General features: G+C 49.6%; 1 protein-coding gene across 1 annotated transcript in view; it reads right to left on the bottom strand.

Moving 5' to 3' along the window:
- Positions 1-5,060, bottom strand: part of SSH1 (slingshot protein phosphatase 1) — a 26,097-nt gene extending 21,037 nt beyond the window's left edge. The window contains exons 1-4 of the mRNA XM_015413213.1: positions 5,026-5,060; positions 3,789-3,892; positions 2,356-2,420; positions 452-573 (exon numbers count right to left, since the gene is read on the bottom strand). Coding sequence (XP_015268699.1) covers positions 452-573; positions 2,356-2,420; positions 3,789-3,892; positions 5,026-5,060 — 326 coding nt within the window. The remainder of the gene's footprint in view (positions 1-451; positions 574-2,355; positions 2,421-3,788; positions 3,893-5,025) is intronic.
- Positions 5,061-15,535: the final 10,475 nt, after the last annotated feature.

Here is a 15,535-nt window from a genome sequence, read left to right as displayed (position 1 = left end):
GGGCTCTGCAACTTTCCTGGCTGCTTGTTCCTCGTGGGCCGACTGAGGGCTGCTGGGAGCAGGGGGCGGGGCTTGTTGCATGTGCCCGCCCCCTGGGCTCCTTACTGCCGGAGCTCCGCTCCTGTGCGCTCCCGCAGGAAATGACCCCTGCCCACGATCAAGGAGCTTCATGGCCGAGCAGGCATCCAAACCCAGCCTGAGTCGACCATTCCAGCTCTCCAACACACCCCTTGCTGAAAGAATCCTGCAGTGAGAAACTTCACCTTAACACCTTTTATTTCTTTAACCAAATGTGGCTGCCCATGTGAAGCCTGCACGTGGAAGGATACCAGACGCAGACAGAAGAGTTCCGATGGACCTCTTTCGCGGGGGCTCTGATCCCACCCAGGAGATGCCTGGCTGACACCCCCTTCTCCCCACCCCACCCCACCCCCGGATGCCCAGCCCTCACCTCTCTTTGCTGGAAAAGTCCACGCCCAGCAGGATGTTCTCCTCCGTATCTTGGCGCCCGGTGCTGTAGACGACCACCATGTACCTCACTCGGTCTGCCCAGGCACTCTCCAAGCGCACAGCCTGGAAAACAGCACAAAGGTCCTGGCCGTTTGCTCCTCCGCCATGGCCCCTTTGATGAGCCACATTCTGCTTCGTTCAAGTCACAGGGGTATTTCTCCTCAGGCCGGTCTCCTGCCCAGCTTCCCACAGGTGTCTTATTCGTTTGCTTGGGTGAGGCAAAAGAAGATTATCGTATCCAGTCAGGATCCCACGAGGGGGATGGAAATTTTCTGCTGGACAGTTTGCCAAGGGACAGGAGGAGGAGATTGGATTTATACCCTGCCTTTCACTCGGAGTCTCAGAGCGGCTTACAAACTCCTTTCCCTTCCCCTCCCCACAACAGACACCCTGGGAGGTAGGTGGGGCTGAGAGAGCTCTGAGAGAACTGCTCCTGGGAGAACAGCTCTGACAGAACTCTGGCTTGCCCAAGGTCATCCAGCAGGTGCAAGTGGAGGAGTGGGGAATCAAACCCGGTTCTCCCAGACTAGAGTCCGCGCACTTAACCACTGCACCAAAAGATAGTCTCCAGCAGCTATGTGAACAGGAGGTCAAGGCTGTTGGGGTTCACAGGGGCCACTGTCTGGAACGGCGCTTGAAAGACAATGAGAAGCCAGTGCAGGTGCCCGGCCTGGTTTTCAGTGAAACTCGCTGCAATTAAACTGAGCGCCAGGTTGCAGCTTAAACCTGGCCTGGAAAAACAACTAGATTTGAGTCCACTAGCACATGGAGAGCCCGTTTGGTGTAGTGGTTAACAGGAGCGCGGACTCTAATCTGGGAGAACCGGATTGGAGTCCCCACTCCTCTACATGCAGCTGCTGGTGTGACCTTGAGTCAGTCACAAGTTCTTTCAGAGAGCTGTTCTCTCATGAGCAGTCCTGGAGAGAGCTCTCTCAGCCCCACCTACCTCACAGGCAGTGTTCCCTCTAAGCTGAGTTAGTGTGAGCTAGCTCACAGTTGTTTAGCCTCCGGCTCACACACTTTTGTCTCAGCTCAGGAAGGATCGCTCCAGAGCAAACTCATTGATGCAGTAGCCAAATGGCTCGCTCACAACTTTAACACCAGCAGCTCACAAGGTAGAATTTTTGCTCACAGGACTCCACAGCTTAGAGGAAGCATTGCTCACAGGGTGTCTGTTGTGGGGAGGGGGAGGGGAAAGGAGATTTTAAGCCGCTCTGAGACTCCTTCGGGTAGTGAAGGGCAGGGTATAAATTCAATCTCTTCCTCCTCTTCTTCACATTAGGGACCAACAGGGCTTTTTTTTTGTAGAAAAAGCCCAGCAGGAACTCATTAGCATAATAGGCCATACCCAACAGCAGGAGCTCATTAGCATATTAGACCACACCCTGACAGCACACCTCATTCGCATATTAGGCCACACCCCCGTGTTACCAGAAGTGTGGTCATCCAGCCACACCCACCTATTGCTTCTTATTCTCTTTACCTTGTTTGTTGTCCAAACCCAGGGCTTTTTGCATGTTAGGCCACACACCCCTAATTGTAGCCAGTCCTAATGAGTTTCTGCTGTTGGGTGTGGTCTATTATGCTAATGAGTTCCTGCTGGGTGTGGCCAACTTGGGAGCCAGCCGGAACTCCGTTCCTGTGCGTTCCTGCCCAAAAATAGCCCTGGGGACCAACAAGATTTTCGGGGCATACATTTTTGAGAGTCAGAGCTCCCTCTGTCAGATAAACTGACCAGCAAGGTTACTCTGAGGGCGGCGAACGGCTTTGGAGACCACTCCGTAACGCACCCTGTCTGAAGGTTCAGGCCTTAAAACCAAGGGGAAACAGGGGAGGACCTCTTACCAGTTTGATTCTGTCTTCACACCGAAGGAGGTTGATCATCACCTGCAGGTGCTGCGGCAAGTCACCTGTGGGGAATAATCCATCTGTACCGACACAGCCTCTTGCCTGATGCCGTAACGGTCCCCAGCAGCCCAAGAAACACTGGATTTAATCTCAGTGACTTTGCACACATACACCCCACTGGCCTTAAAGGAGAGAAGCTCCCTGAGCTAAGCCCAAGGATGAAAGCTGGTTGGCCTCGTCTTGACTGCAAGCTTTAAAAAGCCCCCCCCCACACCCCCAAAAAACAACTCTATTCCAAGCGTGGCAGGCAAGCCCCAGGCCCACCGCGAGTCCCGAGCAGGGCCACGGCAACCCTTCCTTCTCCCAAAGGCTAAAGATAGTGGTATCACAGTGGCCCACTTTTCCGCTGGCGATCAGAAAGAATCTCATTACGCAGGCAGGTGCAAAGGGCCATCTGCAACCATAAGGTCAGTCGCAGTTCAGCCATTTGGCTGCTGCGCCAGCCCACAAGATAAAAACTTCTCTCTGTGGGGTGATGGCGCAGGCTGTGAATCTGCCGACGGCGGGAGTAATCTGAAGCTGAACTGTCACACAGACAATACTGAGCCATGCCCCTTCCTACGGGCTCTCTCTCCCTCTCTCTCTTTATGGCCCGGTTCTCCCTTCACTCTCCCCACAGGGGAAGAATGTGATGTATGAAACTGATCTACAGCTCAAGACCAAATAGTCATTGATCTGATTTCCCCCCCTCAATGGCTGCTTCCGTATGAAGGTTTTTCTCTGCCTTGGCTTACAAACCGGAGCACTTTCTTGGAGACTCCACATAATAATCTTTCTCTTTCTAGGTTTTCCCTATCCTCAGTAAGGATAGGGAAACCCGCTTTATTTAGATGCTTGGGGGGGGGGGGGAAGCAATCCAAGCATTTTATGTGGAAGACAGAGTGCACATCTTCCCGCTGTGAGCCACTTGTGGGGACCACTCTCCCATCCTTTTTCCCCGTCATACCACAGTGGGGCTTTTTGCTGTTTTTTCTTTTCTTCTTTAAAAAAAAAACAGTAATTGCTATTGCCACTTATTTGAAATTTTACTTCCCCTGAATACCCAGTTTTCATTTTTTTTTTAAAATGAGGCCTGTCCTTTTTGTTGTGGAGATATAAGGGGAAAGTTGCAGGCAATTTCTGTCCTAATTGTCTGGAAAGGAAAGCGGAAAGGAAGCTGGAAGACTACTGCTTGTATTCTGTACTGTGCAAAATTCCAGCATGCGGAAGCTCCTTGTTCAGGGCACAGGCCTCTGCAATCTGTAGTGGCAATGAAAGCAACGCAGAGAACCCTTGCTGTGTGAATACAGCCGACATGTATTTGACCCAGGCTGCCAAATGCAAGCTGTAACTGCCAACCAAGGAATGCATTTCACTGCGATGACATTTACCTGCGTGTTTGTGAGTTTGAGGAAGAGTCCGTGGGCCTTGCGGGCTGTTGCCTTGCTGAAGAAACAACGCAGCGCCTTTCACCATAAAAAAGCTTTCGCTCAGGCTGGAAAATAAATGGAAACAGGGATCAGGCAGGTCACGGAACAGGAAGAAAAACAATTTCGTGTGATCACAACAGCAAGCGTACACCATGCGTGGTGCACACATGTCCTCCTCCCAAAGTAGAGGGCCTGCGAGAGTGAATTGTTTAAAACATTTAGTCAAGCACCACAAATATTTTGGGTCCCCAAATAAGAAAGAAGTAGGTATGACATGCTTCTGCTATTTCTGGAAGTTGCGGGACAGGACGACTGTGGCTTTTGTTTGCAGTACTGCTGGAAAGCCCCTGCAATACCCCAAGAGCTACGAAGTCTAAAGATTAAACATAATGACTGACTGCTCTCACGGGCGGAGGGTGCTTCTCTGATAGCAGACGGCTTTAAAGGCAATTCAGGGCTCTAGTTAAACGCATTCTGTGCAATCTTCCGACAGTTACGTATCTGGCTGCTACAGAAGTTGTTTTCACAGGAGAGGATGTGACCCTTCAAAAACATTGCGTTATGAAGCTCTGCAATTTAAGAACACGCATGCCTCTGTGCTTCTTAGCATACTGATTTCAAGCTGCCCTAAATGTAGATGATACTCTGGAATTTAAAGATGAATTTCACATAAGAACATAAGAGATGCCAATGTTGGATCAGGCCAAAGGCCCATCCAGTCCAACACTCTGTATCACACAGTGGCCAGAAATACCAGTGCCATCAGGAGGGCCACCAGTGGGGCCAGGACATTAGAAGCCCTCCCACTGTTGACCCCCCCAAGCACCAAGATGACAGAGCATCACTTGCCCCAGAGCCCCTATCTATACCTTGTGGCTCATAGCCACTGATGGACCTCTGCTCCATATGCCTATCTAATCCCCTTTTGAAGCCGTCCATGCTTGTAGCCGCCACCACCTCCTGTGGCCGTGAATTCCATGTGTGAATCGCTCTTTGGGTGAAGAAGTACTTCCTTTTATCTGTTCTGACCCGACCGCTCAGCAATTTCATGGAGTGCCCACGAGTTCTTGTACTGTGAAAAAAGGAGAAAAGTACCTCTTTCTCTACCTGCTCTTTCCCATGCATAATCTTATAAACCTCAATCATGTCACCCCTCAGTCGTCGTTTCTCCAAGCTAAAAAGCCCTAAGCGCCTTAACCTTTCCTCATAGGAATTATATTGTTTAAAGCGCATCACGGGATAAAAACAGAAATCCAGTAAAACGTATGCGATCCACGAGGAAATTCTTCCACGAGCTCTGTGGATGGGATTTGGACACGAATGCCTCCCCACCACCACACACACACACCTCCCACTGGTGTCACTGGACCAGCGCAACCCTCAATGCATGCGAGGGAGAGATGCTACCGAGTGCCACCGCACCCAATTTGGGCTACCTGGGCCAGAAGCAGCAGCAGCTCTCCAAGATCGCCTGCAGGCAAAGCCTCGTTGGTTAAGACAGGAATGCAAGAAGTGAACCTGGACCTTTCTGCACACAGGACAAGGGCTTTTCCACTGAAAAAACCAAGAGCTCAGTCAGCTTGGAATTCTCACTGCACAAGACCCAATGATACCAACGGGACACACCGCAGCAATGCTCCCTCTAAGCTGCGGAGCCTTGTGAGCAAAAATTCTGCTTTGCGCACCACCGGCATTCAAGTTGTGAGCGAGCGATTTGGCTACTGCATCAATCAGTTTGCTCTGGAGCTAAAACAAAAATGTGTGAGCTGGAGGCTAAAAAAACTGTGAGCTAGCTCACACCAACTCAGCTTAGAGGGAACACTGCGCAGCAGCCTATGTCCCTCTGAGCACAAGCCCTGTTTCTGCCTGTGATCTTGGGAAGCAGACCTTCCCACCAGACCATCCTCAACCACTGCAGCGCGATGAAAAGCACTTCTGCTGAAAATGCAGTATGGGGGGAAAGCAGAAGGGTGGGGTTGTTGTTCTTGTCCAGTCGCACAGTTGAGTCTGACTCTTCGCGACCCCATGGACCAGCTCCCGCCAGGCCCTCCTGTCTTCCGCCGTCCTCTGAAGTTGGCTCAATTTCATGTTCGTTGCATCTATGACACTGTCTAACCATCTCATCCTTTGCCGTCCCCGTCTTCGTTGACCTTCAGTCTTTCCCAGCATCAGGGTCTTCTTCTCCAGTGAGGGCTCCCTTCTCATTGGGTGGCCAAAGTATTTGAGCTTCAGTTTCATTATCTGGCCTTCCAGGGAACAGTCAGGGTTGATTTCTTTTAGGATTGACTGATTTGAGCTCCTTGCAGTCCAAGGGACTCTCAAGAGTCTTCTCCAGCACCATAGTTCAAAAGAATCTATTCTTCGGCGCTTGGCCTTCCTTCTAGTCCAACTCTCGCAGCCATACGTGACTACTGGGAATACCATTGCTCTGACCATGAGGACTTTTGTTGGCAGGGTGATGTCTCTACTTTTTATCATGCTGTTTAGGTTTGCCATCACTTTCCTCCCAAGGAGCAGGCGTGAAATGGAGAGGGTACTTGATCTCTTTCACTCCTCAAACAGCTGTGTTGTGACGCGTCCCAAAGCTCAGGGCCCCCCACCAACGCTCCCTCTGAGCTGTGGAGTGTTGCGAACAAAAATTCTACCTTGTGAGCTGCTGGCATTCAAGTTGGGAGCGAGCGATTGGGCTGCTGCATACATTAGTTTGCTCTTCTGGAGCCGTCCTTCCTGAGCTGAGACAAAAATGTGTGAGCCGGAAGCTAGAAAACTGTGAGCTAGCTCACACTCTCTCAACTCAGAGGGAACACTGCCCCCTACCAACCCCAATCGACTAACAGAGACTTCATTTTGGAGGGAGGGAGCTGAGACAAAGTGTATGGTGAGTTTCCAGGTAAGAGGTGAACCCAGGCCAGGACCCACAGTTCAAGATCCAAGCAGCCAGGACACTAGGAGCCCTCCCACTCTTGCCCCCACCCCCCCAAGCACCAAGAATACTGAGCATCACTTGCCCCAGAACAAGAGTTCCTATAAGAACATAAGAGAAGCCAGTGTTGGATCAGGCCAAAGGCCCATCCAGTCCAACACTCTTGTCACACAGTGGCCAGAAATACCAGGTGCCATGAGGAGGTCCAGCAGTGGGGCTGGGACACTAGAAACCCTCCCACTGTTGCCCTCCCCCCAAGCACCAAGAATACAGAGCATCCCTTGCCCCAGCTGGAGAGTTCCTATCTGTACCTTGTAGCTAATAGCCACGGATGGACCTCTGCTCCAGATGCTTATCCAGTTCCCTCTTGAAGCCGTCCATGCTTGTAGCTGCCACCACCTCCTGTGGCAGTGAATTCCGTGTGTTCCATCACTCTCTGGGTGAAGAAGGACTTCCTTTTATCCGTTCTAACCTGACCGCTCAGCAATTTCATGGAGTGCCCACTTGAGTTCTTGTATTGTGAGAAAGGGAGAAAAGGACTTCTTTCTCTACTGCTCTGTCCCACGCAGAATCTTGTAAACCTCGATCGTGTCACCCCTCAGTCATCAGTATGGGGTACAAAGAACACCGCCCTCACAGCTGAGAGACTGCTATGTAAATGTAACGAAACTGGCCAAAAGGCATGCAGTGGTTCACAGCCTTGGAAACAATGCGGAGACCATCATTAGCAATCCCACGCTGAGAAAAGACACGATGTGAAAACATCCCCCGGGTCAATACCCTGCGAGCCACAGTGACCCGTGAGCACAGAGTAACTTCAGAGAGGCGAAGTCACAGCGGCAAAGCGATGAAGGGCTTCCTCTTTCCCCATTAACCACAAAGTCTGACGGGCAATCTTTCTCAGCATTTCCTGCCATTCTAAGACTGGGGGATGCACAATTCCTGTTTATGATAAGGAGTGGGGGGGGGGGAGAAACGCCAGCTGCCCGCAAACTGTAACGCTGCATTGTCAAGCAACTGTGAGATCAGTTAAGCCAGATCTAATGAAAGGGAGGACCGCCGGATCCCGTGGCCACAGATTCACTGGTGCAGACAAAGACATCTGAGATGTTTCAAGCTATCTATAGCATCTTGCTGGAAAGATATCTCCCCCCCTAACATTCAAACTTGGTACAAGAAGCTGTGGAATCAGTTCATTATGGAAAGCATCACTGATAAAGTTAACAGAAATAAAAGGAACGTCGTACATTTTGGGTTCGAAGCTAAATGGTTGCCAATTTTAGAAGCTCTATCAGACAAAAAATTTATCTCAGCATCCTGGGATAACTATGTTAAATGGTTGTGAGGATTTTTTATGGTTCAAATAAAGTATAGTAAGTAGGCTTTGGTAAAACTTGATTTGTGAGTAGTACTTTGTGTTTAATAGGACTAGATATATCATTGAATGTCTACAGATATTCTTGAGGGCAGAAGACACTTGGTTGTATCTAAAGCAACAAACAGTACAGGCATCAATTACAAATTGAGGCTAAAATAAGTTACTTTGTTCAAAGATTTATTGAAGAATGTATCATTCTTTAAAGCTTACTTTTTTGTAATTAGTGTGTTGGTTTGAATGTATAACTGTTCTTATGACCTTTATGTATATTTTTATTGTTATATTTGTTTTATTGTTTTAATCCTACCAATAAAATGTTAATGAGAAGAAGATGAGATGTTTCAAAGGACTTGTGGAGAGCAAGAAATGTTCATCGTATTTGAAACGCCGTTCCTGAACCTCAGGGGTGACCGTGGACAACACGTTCCCTCTGCCAATGATTCACTGACTCAGACCCCCAACGTACCCCTTTATGAGCAGGCTTGGAGTGAGGTCGCGGGCAGTATGGCCGAGGCTGTCCTTTGGACCCACCGAGCAGATCGCTGAAGACCAATGTTCCCTCTAAGCTGTGGAGTCTTGTGAGCAAAAATTCGACTTTGTGAGCGACTGGCATTGAAGTTGTGAGCGAGCGATTTGGCTCCTGCATAAATGAGTTTGCTCTGGAGCCCATCCTCCCTGAGCGAAGACAAAAATGTGTGAGCCGGAGGCTAAAAAATTGTGAGCTGGCTCACACTAACTCAGCTTAGAGGGAACACTGCTGAAGCCCATCCTGCCACACAAGCGTACCAACTGCCTGCAAGATATTTTCCCTGGTTATTGCCCCAAGATACCACTAATTAAAGAGAAACCCAACTAGGTTTGCTTCGGTCTTTCTCAGTGGCACTCGTTTTGCACACACCACTCCAAAAGAAAGCGGTGTTTTTTAGACTTCCGAAAGCCAGAAAGCGTCCCTTAAGAAAACAAGCCACTACCAACAGGCTAAACAACGCCGAGAAAACACAAAAGCAAGCAAAGTTTTTAAAAGGGGGGGGAGTGTTGCATACATACTACTTTGGACGGGATTTCTTTGCACAGCAGAAGCATCGTGCCGGCCCAAAAGACAGGCAGAAGTCAGCGAAACCAGAAAGGCTCATAACCAACTGTTGGGACTTGGGAGTCACATCCTTTCGCTTCCGAACACTTTTGGCAGAACAAAAGAAGAGGAGAAAGGCCGACCAGTTAAGACAGAAATCTCCAAGTCTGTTGATGCTACCCAGGAACTGATGACTTCTACAGAATGCTTAGCTCCCCCCACAATATCCTGGCTGGAAAGCACGCTGGCCCTCACAGATCCCGATGAAAGAGAGCCTTTCAAAACGGTTGTGTGTGTGTGTGCGCGCGCGCATCCCGTCATTGACCTCCTACAGTCTTCTTCTCGAACTCTGTAAGACGCCGTGTCTCCCATTATCAGCAAGAGGACAGAGAAACAGCTGGGCTCCAAACTCTTTTGGACCTCGCTAGATTAAAAAGCGTCACACTGACAGATGAATGATTGGTGTTATTTTTTTAAAAAGCCCTCCATAACATACCAATACAGTGAAACAGCCTCAAGGAAGTCTGTGCTATGTTAGATTTCACCTCCCGTATTTCCTCACTGGACGTGATTTCAGGGGCAGTTAAGGCACACGCGAGGCTGTTTTTACACACATAACACACAGAGTTTAATGTTCTCGTATCAACACGTGCTGGTAACCGAAGAGGCAAGCTTGTCAGTGAAACCACAGTCCTCATTGCTGGGCAGAAATCTTTGCCAGCGGCATTCTTGACTGAAGCCACAAATGCTGAGGGAGAGATTCCATTCCTCGAAGAGCCATTCGGTCATTTCAACAGTCTTTCCTCCACAAATAAAGCAAGCCGGTTAGATAGCTTGGTGGAGTCTATCCTTTGGGCTGAACAACTGAAGTAACATTTTATGAGAGAGCAACACAGACAAAGCCATTCCTACAATTGATCAATGGTATAGAAAGGTGTGGGACTATTTTATATCTGACAAAAATGCAGACTGGGTTGCTCAGTATCCTACGGCAGGCGAGCACAAAGGGGCAATGCTAAAACGGACTTGATTAACAGAAGCACAAAATAGATTATGCAGACTGGGTTGCTCAGTATCATACGGCAGGCGAGCACAAAAGGGCAATGCTAAAACGGACTCGATTAACAGAAGCGCAAAATAGATTAGCAAGTAATTCCAAGCAATCATTTTGGGTAGACCAATCTTCTTTGTTATTGTTTCACTGAAAAGAATGCAAGCACTAGGAAAGCGCAGATTATGACAGTGGTTAAGACACTGAACTGCAGGCTGTGGAAGGTCAGTAGTTCAGCAGTTCGAGACCGGGTGCCGCATGATGGAGTTAGCTCCCATCTCTAGTTCCAGCTCCTGCCAACCTAGCAGTTCGAAAGCAAGAAATTGCAAGTAGATAAATAGGGACCACTTCGGTGGGAAGGTAACAGCGTTCCGTGCGCCTTGGTGTTTAGTCATGCCGGCCACATGACCACGGAAACGTCTTCGGACAGCGCTGGCTCTTCGGCTTTGAAACGGAGATGAGCACCGCAACCCTAGAGTCGGATTCGACTGGCTTTCGAGCAAGGGAACCTTTACCTTTACCTTTTTAAGGGTTTTTTAAATTAGGTAAAGGTAAAGGTTTCCCTTGCTCGAAAGCCAGTCGAATCCAACTCTAGGGATGCGGTGCTCATCTCAGTTTCCAAGCCGAAGAACCAGCGCTGTCCGAAGATGTTTCCGTGGTCATGTGGCCGGCTAGACTAGACACTGAGGTACCTTCCCACCGAAGCGGTACCTATTTATCTACTTGCAGTTTCTTGCTTTCGAACTGCTACGTTGGCAGGAGTTTTTTAATTAGGGGTGGCCATAAGCGTAAGTATTCAGTAGCAGTACGATGTTATGGGGTTAGATAACTGTTGTTTATGAATCACTGCTGTAAAAGTTCCTATTGTTATTTGTTAAGTACTGCATGTTTCATGTTTGGATTTTTTTTCATTCTTGTAGTGTAACTTGTTCTTTTTTGAAATAAAAATATTTTAAAACTGGGGGTCGAGGGGGGAGAAACAAGTATGGCATGGCTAGGCATGAACGTGGCTTCAGATTTAATGCAGGTAACCAAACAGGAATCGCAGCCATTTACTGCTTGCATCCTTCTTCAGTGAGGCTGCGCGTGGGCCGGTGGCTAATTCTACCACCGATGTAACCCAGGTTACGCACAGCCTGATACGGGGTACCAGTCAAGCGAACAACTTCAGTCCTTTAAGGGCCTTGATATCCGCAGAAATCCTTACATGATCTAGTGCTCTCTTACTTTGACCACACTACTCGAAATGCACAAATGCGAAGGAGAATGCGGGGGGGGGGGGGGGGAGAACACACACAAAGCCCACCCCACTCCTCGGCTTCCCTGGGGAGAAACTGCCAGCCCAGGACAGAAGGCAGGAGGCTCCTTAACAATTTACAGCAGCAAGCGCCAGGAAAGCCATATCTAATTGGAACTGCCGGAGGAAATTAAGACACCGGGAAGGAATCGCTCGCGTTTACATTTGGCCACGCTACCTTTACGCTGGCTGAAGAAACTGCTACAGGATCTTGAAGGTTGATTGGGTAGTTTTATTATCCTGATTTGGGAACAGTAAGTCCAGTTAGCAAGATATCATGAACTTATTATCACTCTCGGGTCCCTGGATATCCAACACTTTTGTGGTAAGGAAAGGAAGGCTTTCACAGCCCCGGTGACCTTATTTCTCCGTTGCCAGCCAGGTCCTCAACTCCAAGGATTCTATTCCAAGACATCTGCTGTACTTCTAAGACAAGCAGTATAATCAGTTCCCCAAAGAAACTGCTGCAGCCAAAGCCCCCATCACAACTTCAGTTCCACTGAGCACGTGGTTTCAAAGCAGGAACCACAACTATCTATCTGCCGTTTTGGCAACTGTAAGCCTGACGGAGTTACACACTGTCCCAGATGACTGAACTTCTGGGCGTACCGAGTTATCAGTTCAGACCAGTTATGGAGAAGCTGACTTATTCTCTGGCTTGTCTGTGGGATACCATATTTAGTTAGTACTTTTTAAATTCCACCCTGCCTCTAAGCAGCTCAGGAAATACAGACTGGTCTTCCCGCCGCCATTGAGACAGCCAGTTTGGTATAGTGGTTAAGAGTGGCAGAGTCTAAGCTGGGGAACCGGGTTTGATTCCCCACTCCTCCACGTGCAGCCAGCTGGGTGGCCTTGTGGCCAAGTGCAAGGTGATGCACATTGGAGCCAAAAATCCTAACTATAAATACACGTTGATGGGGTCCGAACTGGCAGAGACTGATCAAGAGAGAGATCTTGGAGTCATAGTAGATAACTCACGGAAAATGTCTAGACAGTGTGTGACCGCAATAGAAAAGGCCAATGCTATGCTGGGGATTATTAGGAAGGGTACTGAAAATAGATCAGCCAGTATCATCATACCCCTGTATAAATCGATGGTGCGACCTCATTTGGAATACTGTGTGCAGTTCTGGTCACCACACCTCATAAAGGATATTATAGCATTGGAAAAAGTGCAGAAAAGGGCAACTCGAATGATAAAAGGGTTGGAACACCTTCCCTATGAAGAAAGGTTAAAGCGCTTGATTGATTGAGGTTTATAAGATTATGCATGGGATAGAGCGGGTTGAAAGAAGTCCTTTTCTCCCTTTCTCACAATACAAGAACTCGTGGGCACTCCATGAAACTGCTGAGCGGTCGAGTTAGAACCGATAAAAGGAAGTACTTCTTCACCCAAAGAGTGATGAACACATGGAATTCCCTGCCACAGGAGGTGCGGGCAGCTACAAGCATGGACGGCTTCAAGAGGGAATTAGATAAGCATATGGAGCAGAGGTCCATCGGTGGCTATGAGCCACAAAGTATAGATAGGGACTCTGGGGCAAGTGATGCTCTGTCTTCTTGGTGCTTGAGGGGGTCAATAGTGGGAGGCCTCCTAGTGTCCTGGCCCCACTGCTGGACCTCCTGACGGCACCTGGTGTTTTTGGCCACTGTGTGACACAGAGTGTTGGACTGGATGGGCCTTTGGCCTGATCCAGCATTGGCTTCTCTGATGTTATATGAACTCTCAGTCTGGGGGCAAGTGATGCTCTGTCTTCTTGGTGCTTGGGGGGGGTCAACTGCGGGAGGGCTCCTAGTGTCCTGGCCCCACTGGTGGACCTCCTGATGGCACCTGGTATTTTTGGCCACTGTGTGACGCAGAATGTTGGACTTTAGGGCCATTGGCCTGATCCAACATTGGCTTCTGTTATGTTCTTATATGAACTTTCAGGCTGGGGCAAGGGATGCTCTGTGTTCTTGGTGCCTGGGGGGGGGCAACAGTGGGAGGGCTCCTGGTGTCCTGGCCCCACTGCTGGACCTACTGATGGCACCTGGTCTTTTTGGCCACTGTGTGACGCAGAATGTTGGACTGGACGGGCCATTGGGCTGATCCAGCATTGGCTTCTGTTATGTTCTTATATGAACTTTCAGTCTGGGGCAAGGCATGCTCTGTGTTCTTGGTGCTGGGGGAGTGGTGGGCAATAGTGGGAGGGCTTCTGGTGTACTGGCCCCACTGCTGGACCTCCTGATGGCCCCTGGTATTTCTGGCCACTGCTGACACAGAGTGTTGGACTGGATGGGCCACTGGCCTGATCTAGCATTGGCTTCTCTTATGTTCTTATGCTGATAGCCTGGTCCCTCCTCTTCCTATCACATGACTCCAATGCCATGTGCCTGCAGTTCAGTGGGTACCTCCTACTGGTTCTGGGTCTGGAAATATTGAAGACCTCTGGGTCAGACATGTTAACGGAGGAGAGACAGCTGTCAGCAATGTGAGCTAAATGAAACATCCGTACTTAGAGGCAACACATCTCTGCACAACAGAAGCTGGGGGCAAACTGCAGGGGGGTGCTGCTCTTCACGCCCTGCTTGCGGGATATCCTGACGGCATCAGGCGGCCCACCGTGGGAAGCAGGATTCGGTGCCTCATGGAACCTTGGTCGTAGGCTATCGAATAACCTCTAATTCTGCATTTTGAATTGATATACCGGATGAAGGAGCTGCGGTGGCTCAAGCGGTTAAGACGCTGAACTGCAGGCAGTGGAAGATCGGTAGTTCAGCAGTTCGAGACCCGAGTGCGCCGCGTGATGGAGTGCGCTCCCATCTCTAGTTCCAGCTCCTGACAGCCTAGCAGTTCGAAAGCAAGAAATTGCAAGTAGATAAATAGGTACCACTTTGGTGGGAAGATAACCGCGTTCCATGCGCCTTGGTGTTTAGTCATGCCGGCCACATGACCACGGAAACGTCTTCGGACAGCGCTGGCTCTTCGGCTTGGAAACGGAGATGAGCACCGCAACCCTAGAGTCGGACTCGACTGGCTTTCGAGCAAGGGAGACCTTTACCTTTACACCGGATGAAGAAGATACAGTTCGGAAGATAAACAAGTAGTCCACAAAAGGATTCAATTTTACGCCCCGACCCAGATAGCCCGGGCAAGCCCGCTCTTGTCAGATCTCGGAAGCTAAGCAGGGCCGCCCCTGGCAAGTACTTGGAAGGGGGAGACCTCCAAGGAATACCAGGGCCGTGACACAGAGACCGGTAATATCAAAGCCACCTCTCTGAAACGTCCTAGCCCCACAGGGGTTGCCAGAAGTCACCGGGACTTCTGGGCTTGCAAGCACGCAAGCACGCACACACAGACTCATCCCCCCCCAAAAGGATTTCATTTTACTTCCTAACCCTAACGTGGATGTCCCAGGTTGGCCAAACTTGTTAGATCTTGGAAGCTAAGAAGGGTCGGTCCTGGTTAGTGCCTGGATGGGAGACCACCGGGGGAGTCCCGGTTCGCTACACAGAGACAGGCAATGGCAAATGACGACTGAACATCTCTTGTCTTGAAAACTCCATGAGGGGGTCACCGTAAATCGGCTGCGACTTGAGAGCCAGCCTGGTGTAGTGGTGAAGTGCGCGGACTCTAATCTGGGAGAACCGGGTTTGATTCCCCACTCCTCCACTTGCGCCTGCTGGATGACCTTGGGCAAGCCACAGTTCTGTCAGAGCTGTCCTTGAAAAAGAGCCGTTTCTGTCAGAGCTCTCTCAGCCCCACCCACCTCACAGGGTGTCTGTTGTGGGGAGGGGAAGGGAAAGGAGTTTGGAAGTCGCTCTGAGACTCCTTCGGGTAGGGAAGGGTGGGGGTATAAATCCAATCTCTTCTTCTTCTTCTGCCACCAGCACCACCACTTTTAAGAATGTCAAAAGCAGATTACTCCAAACAGAGTTCTATCGTACCCCTTGAAAAGAAACAGAAATTCTCAAAGCACACTTTCGAGGAGAAGTTCTCACGCATGC

The sequence above is a fragment of the Gekko japonicus genome, unplaced genomic scaffold, assembly GCF_001447785.1.
Source record: "Gekko japonicus isolate JY-2015 unplaced genomic scaffold, Gekko_japonicus_V1.1 scaffold10, whole genome shotgun sequence".
NCBI classification, from domain to species: domain Eukaryota; kingdom Metazoa; phylum Chordata; class Lepidosauria; order Squamata; family Gekkonidae; genus Gekko; species Gekko japonicus.
Note: the sequence above shows the minus strand (reverse complement) of the source record. Positions and strands in the feature narration are given on the sequence as shown.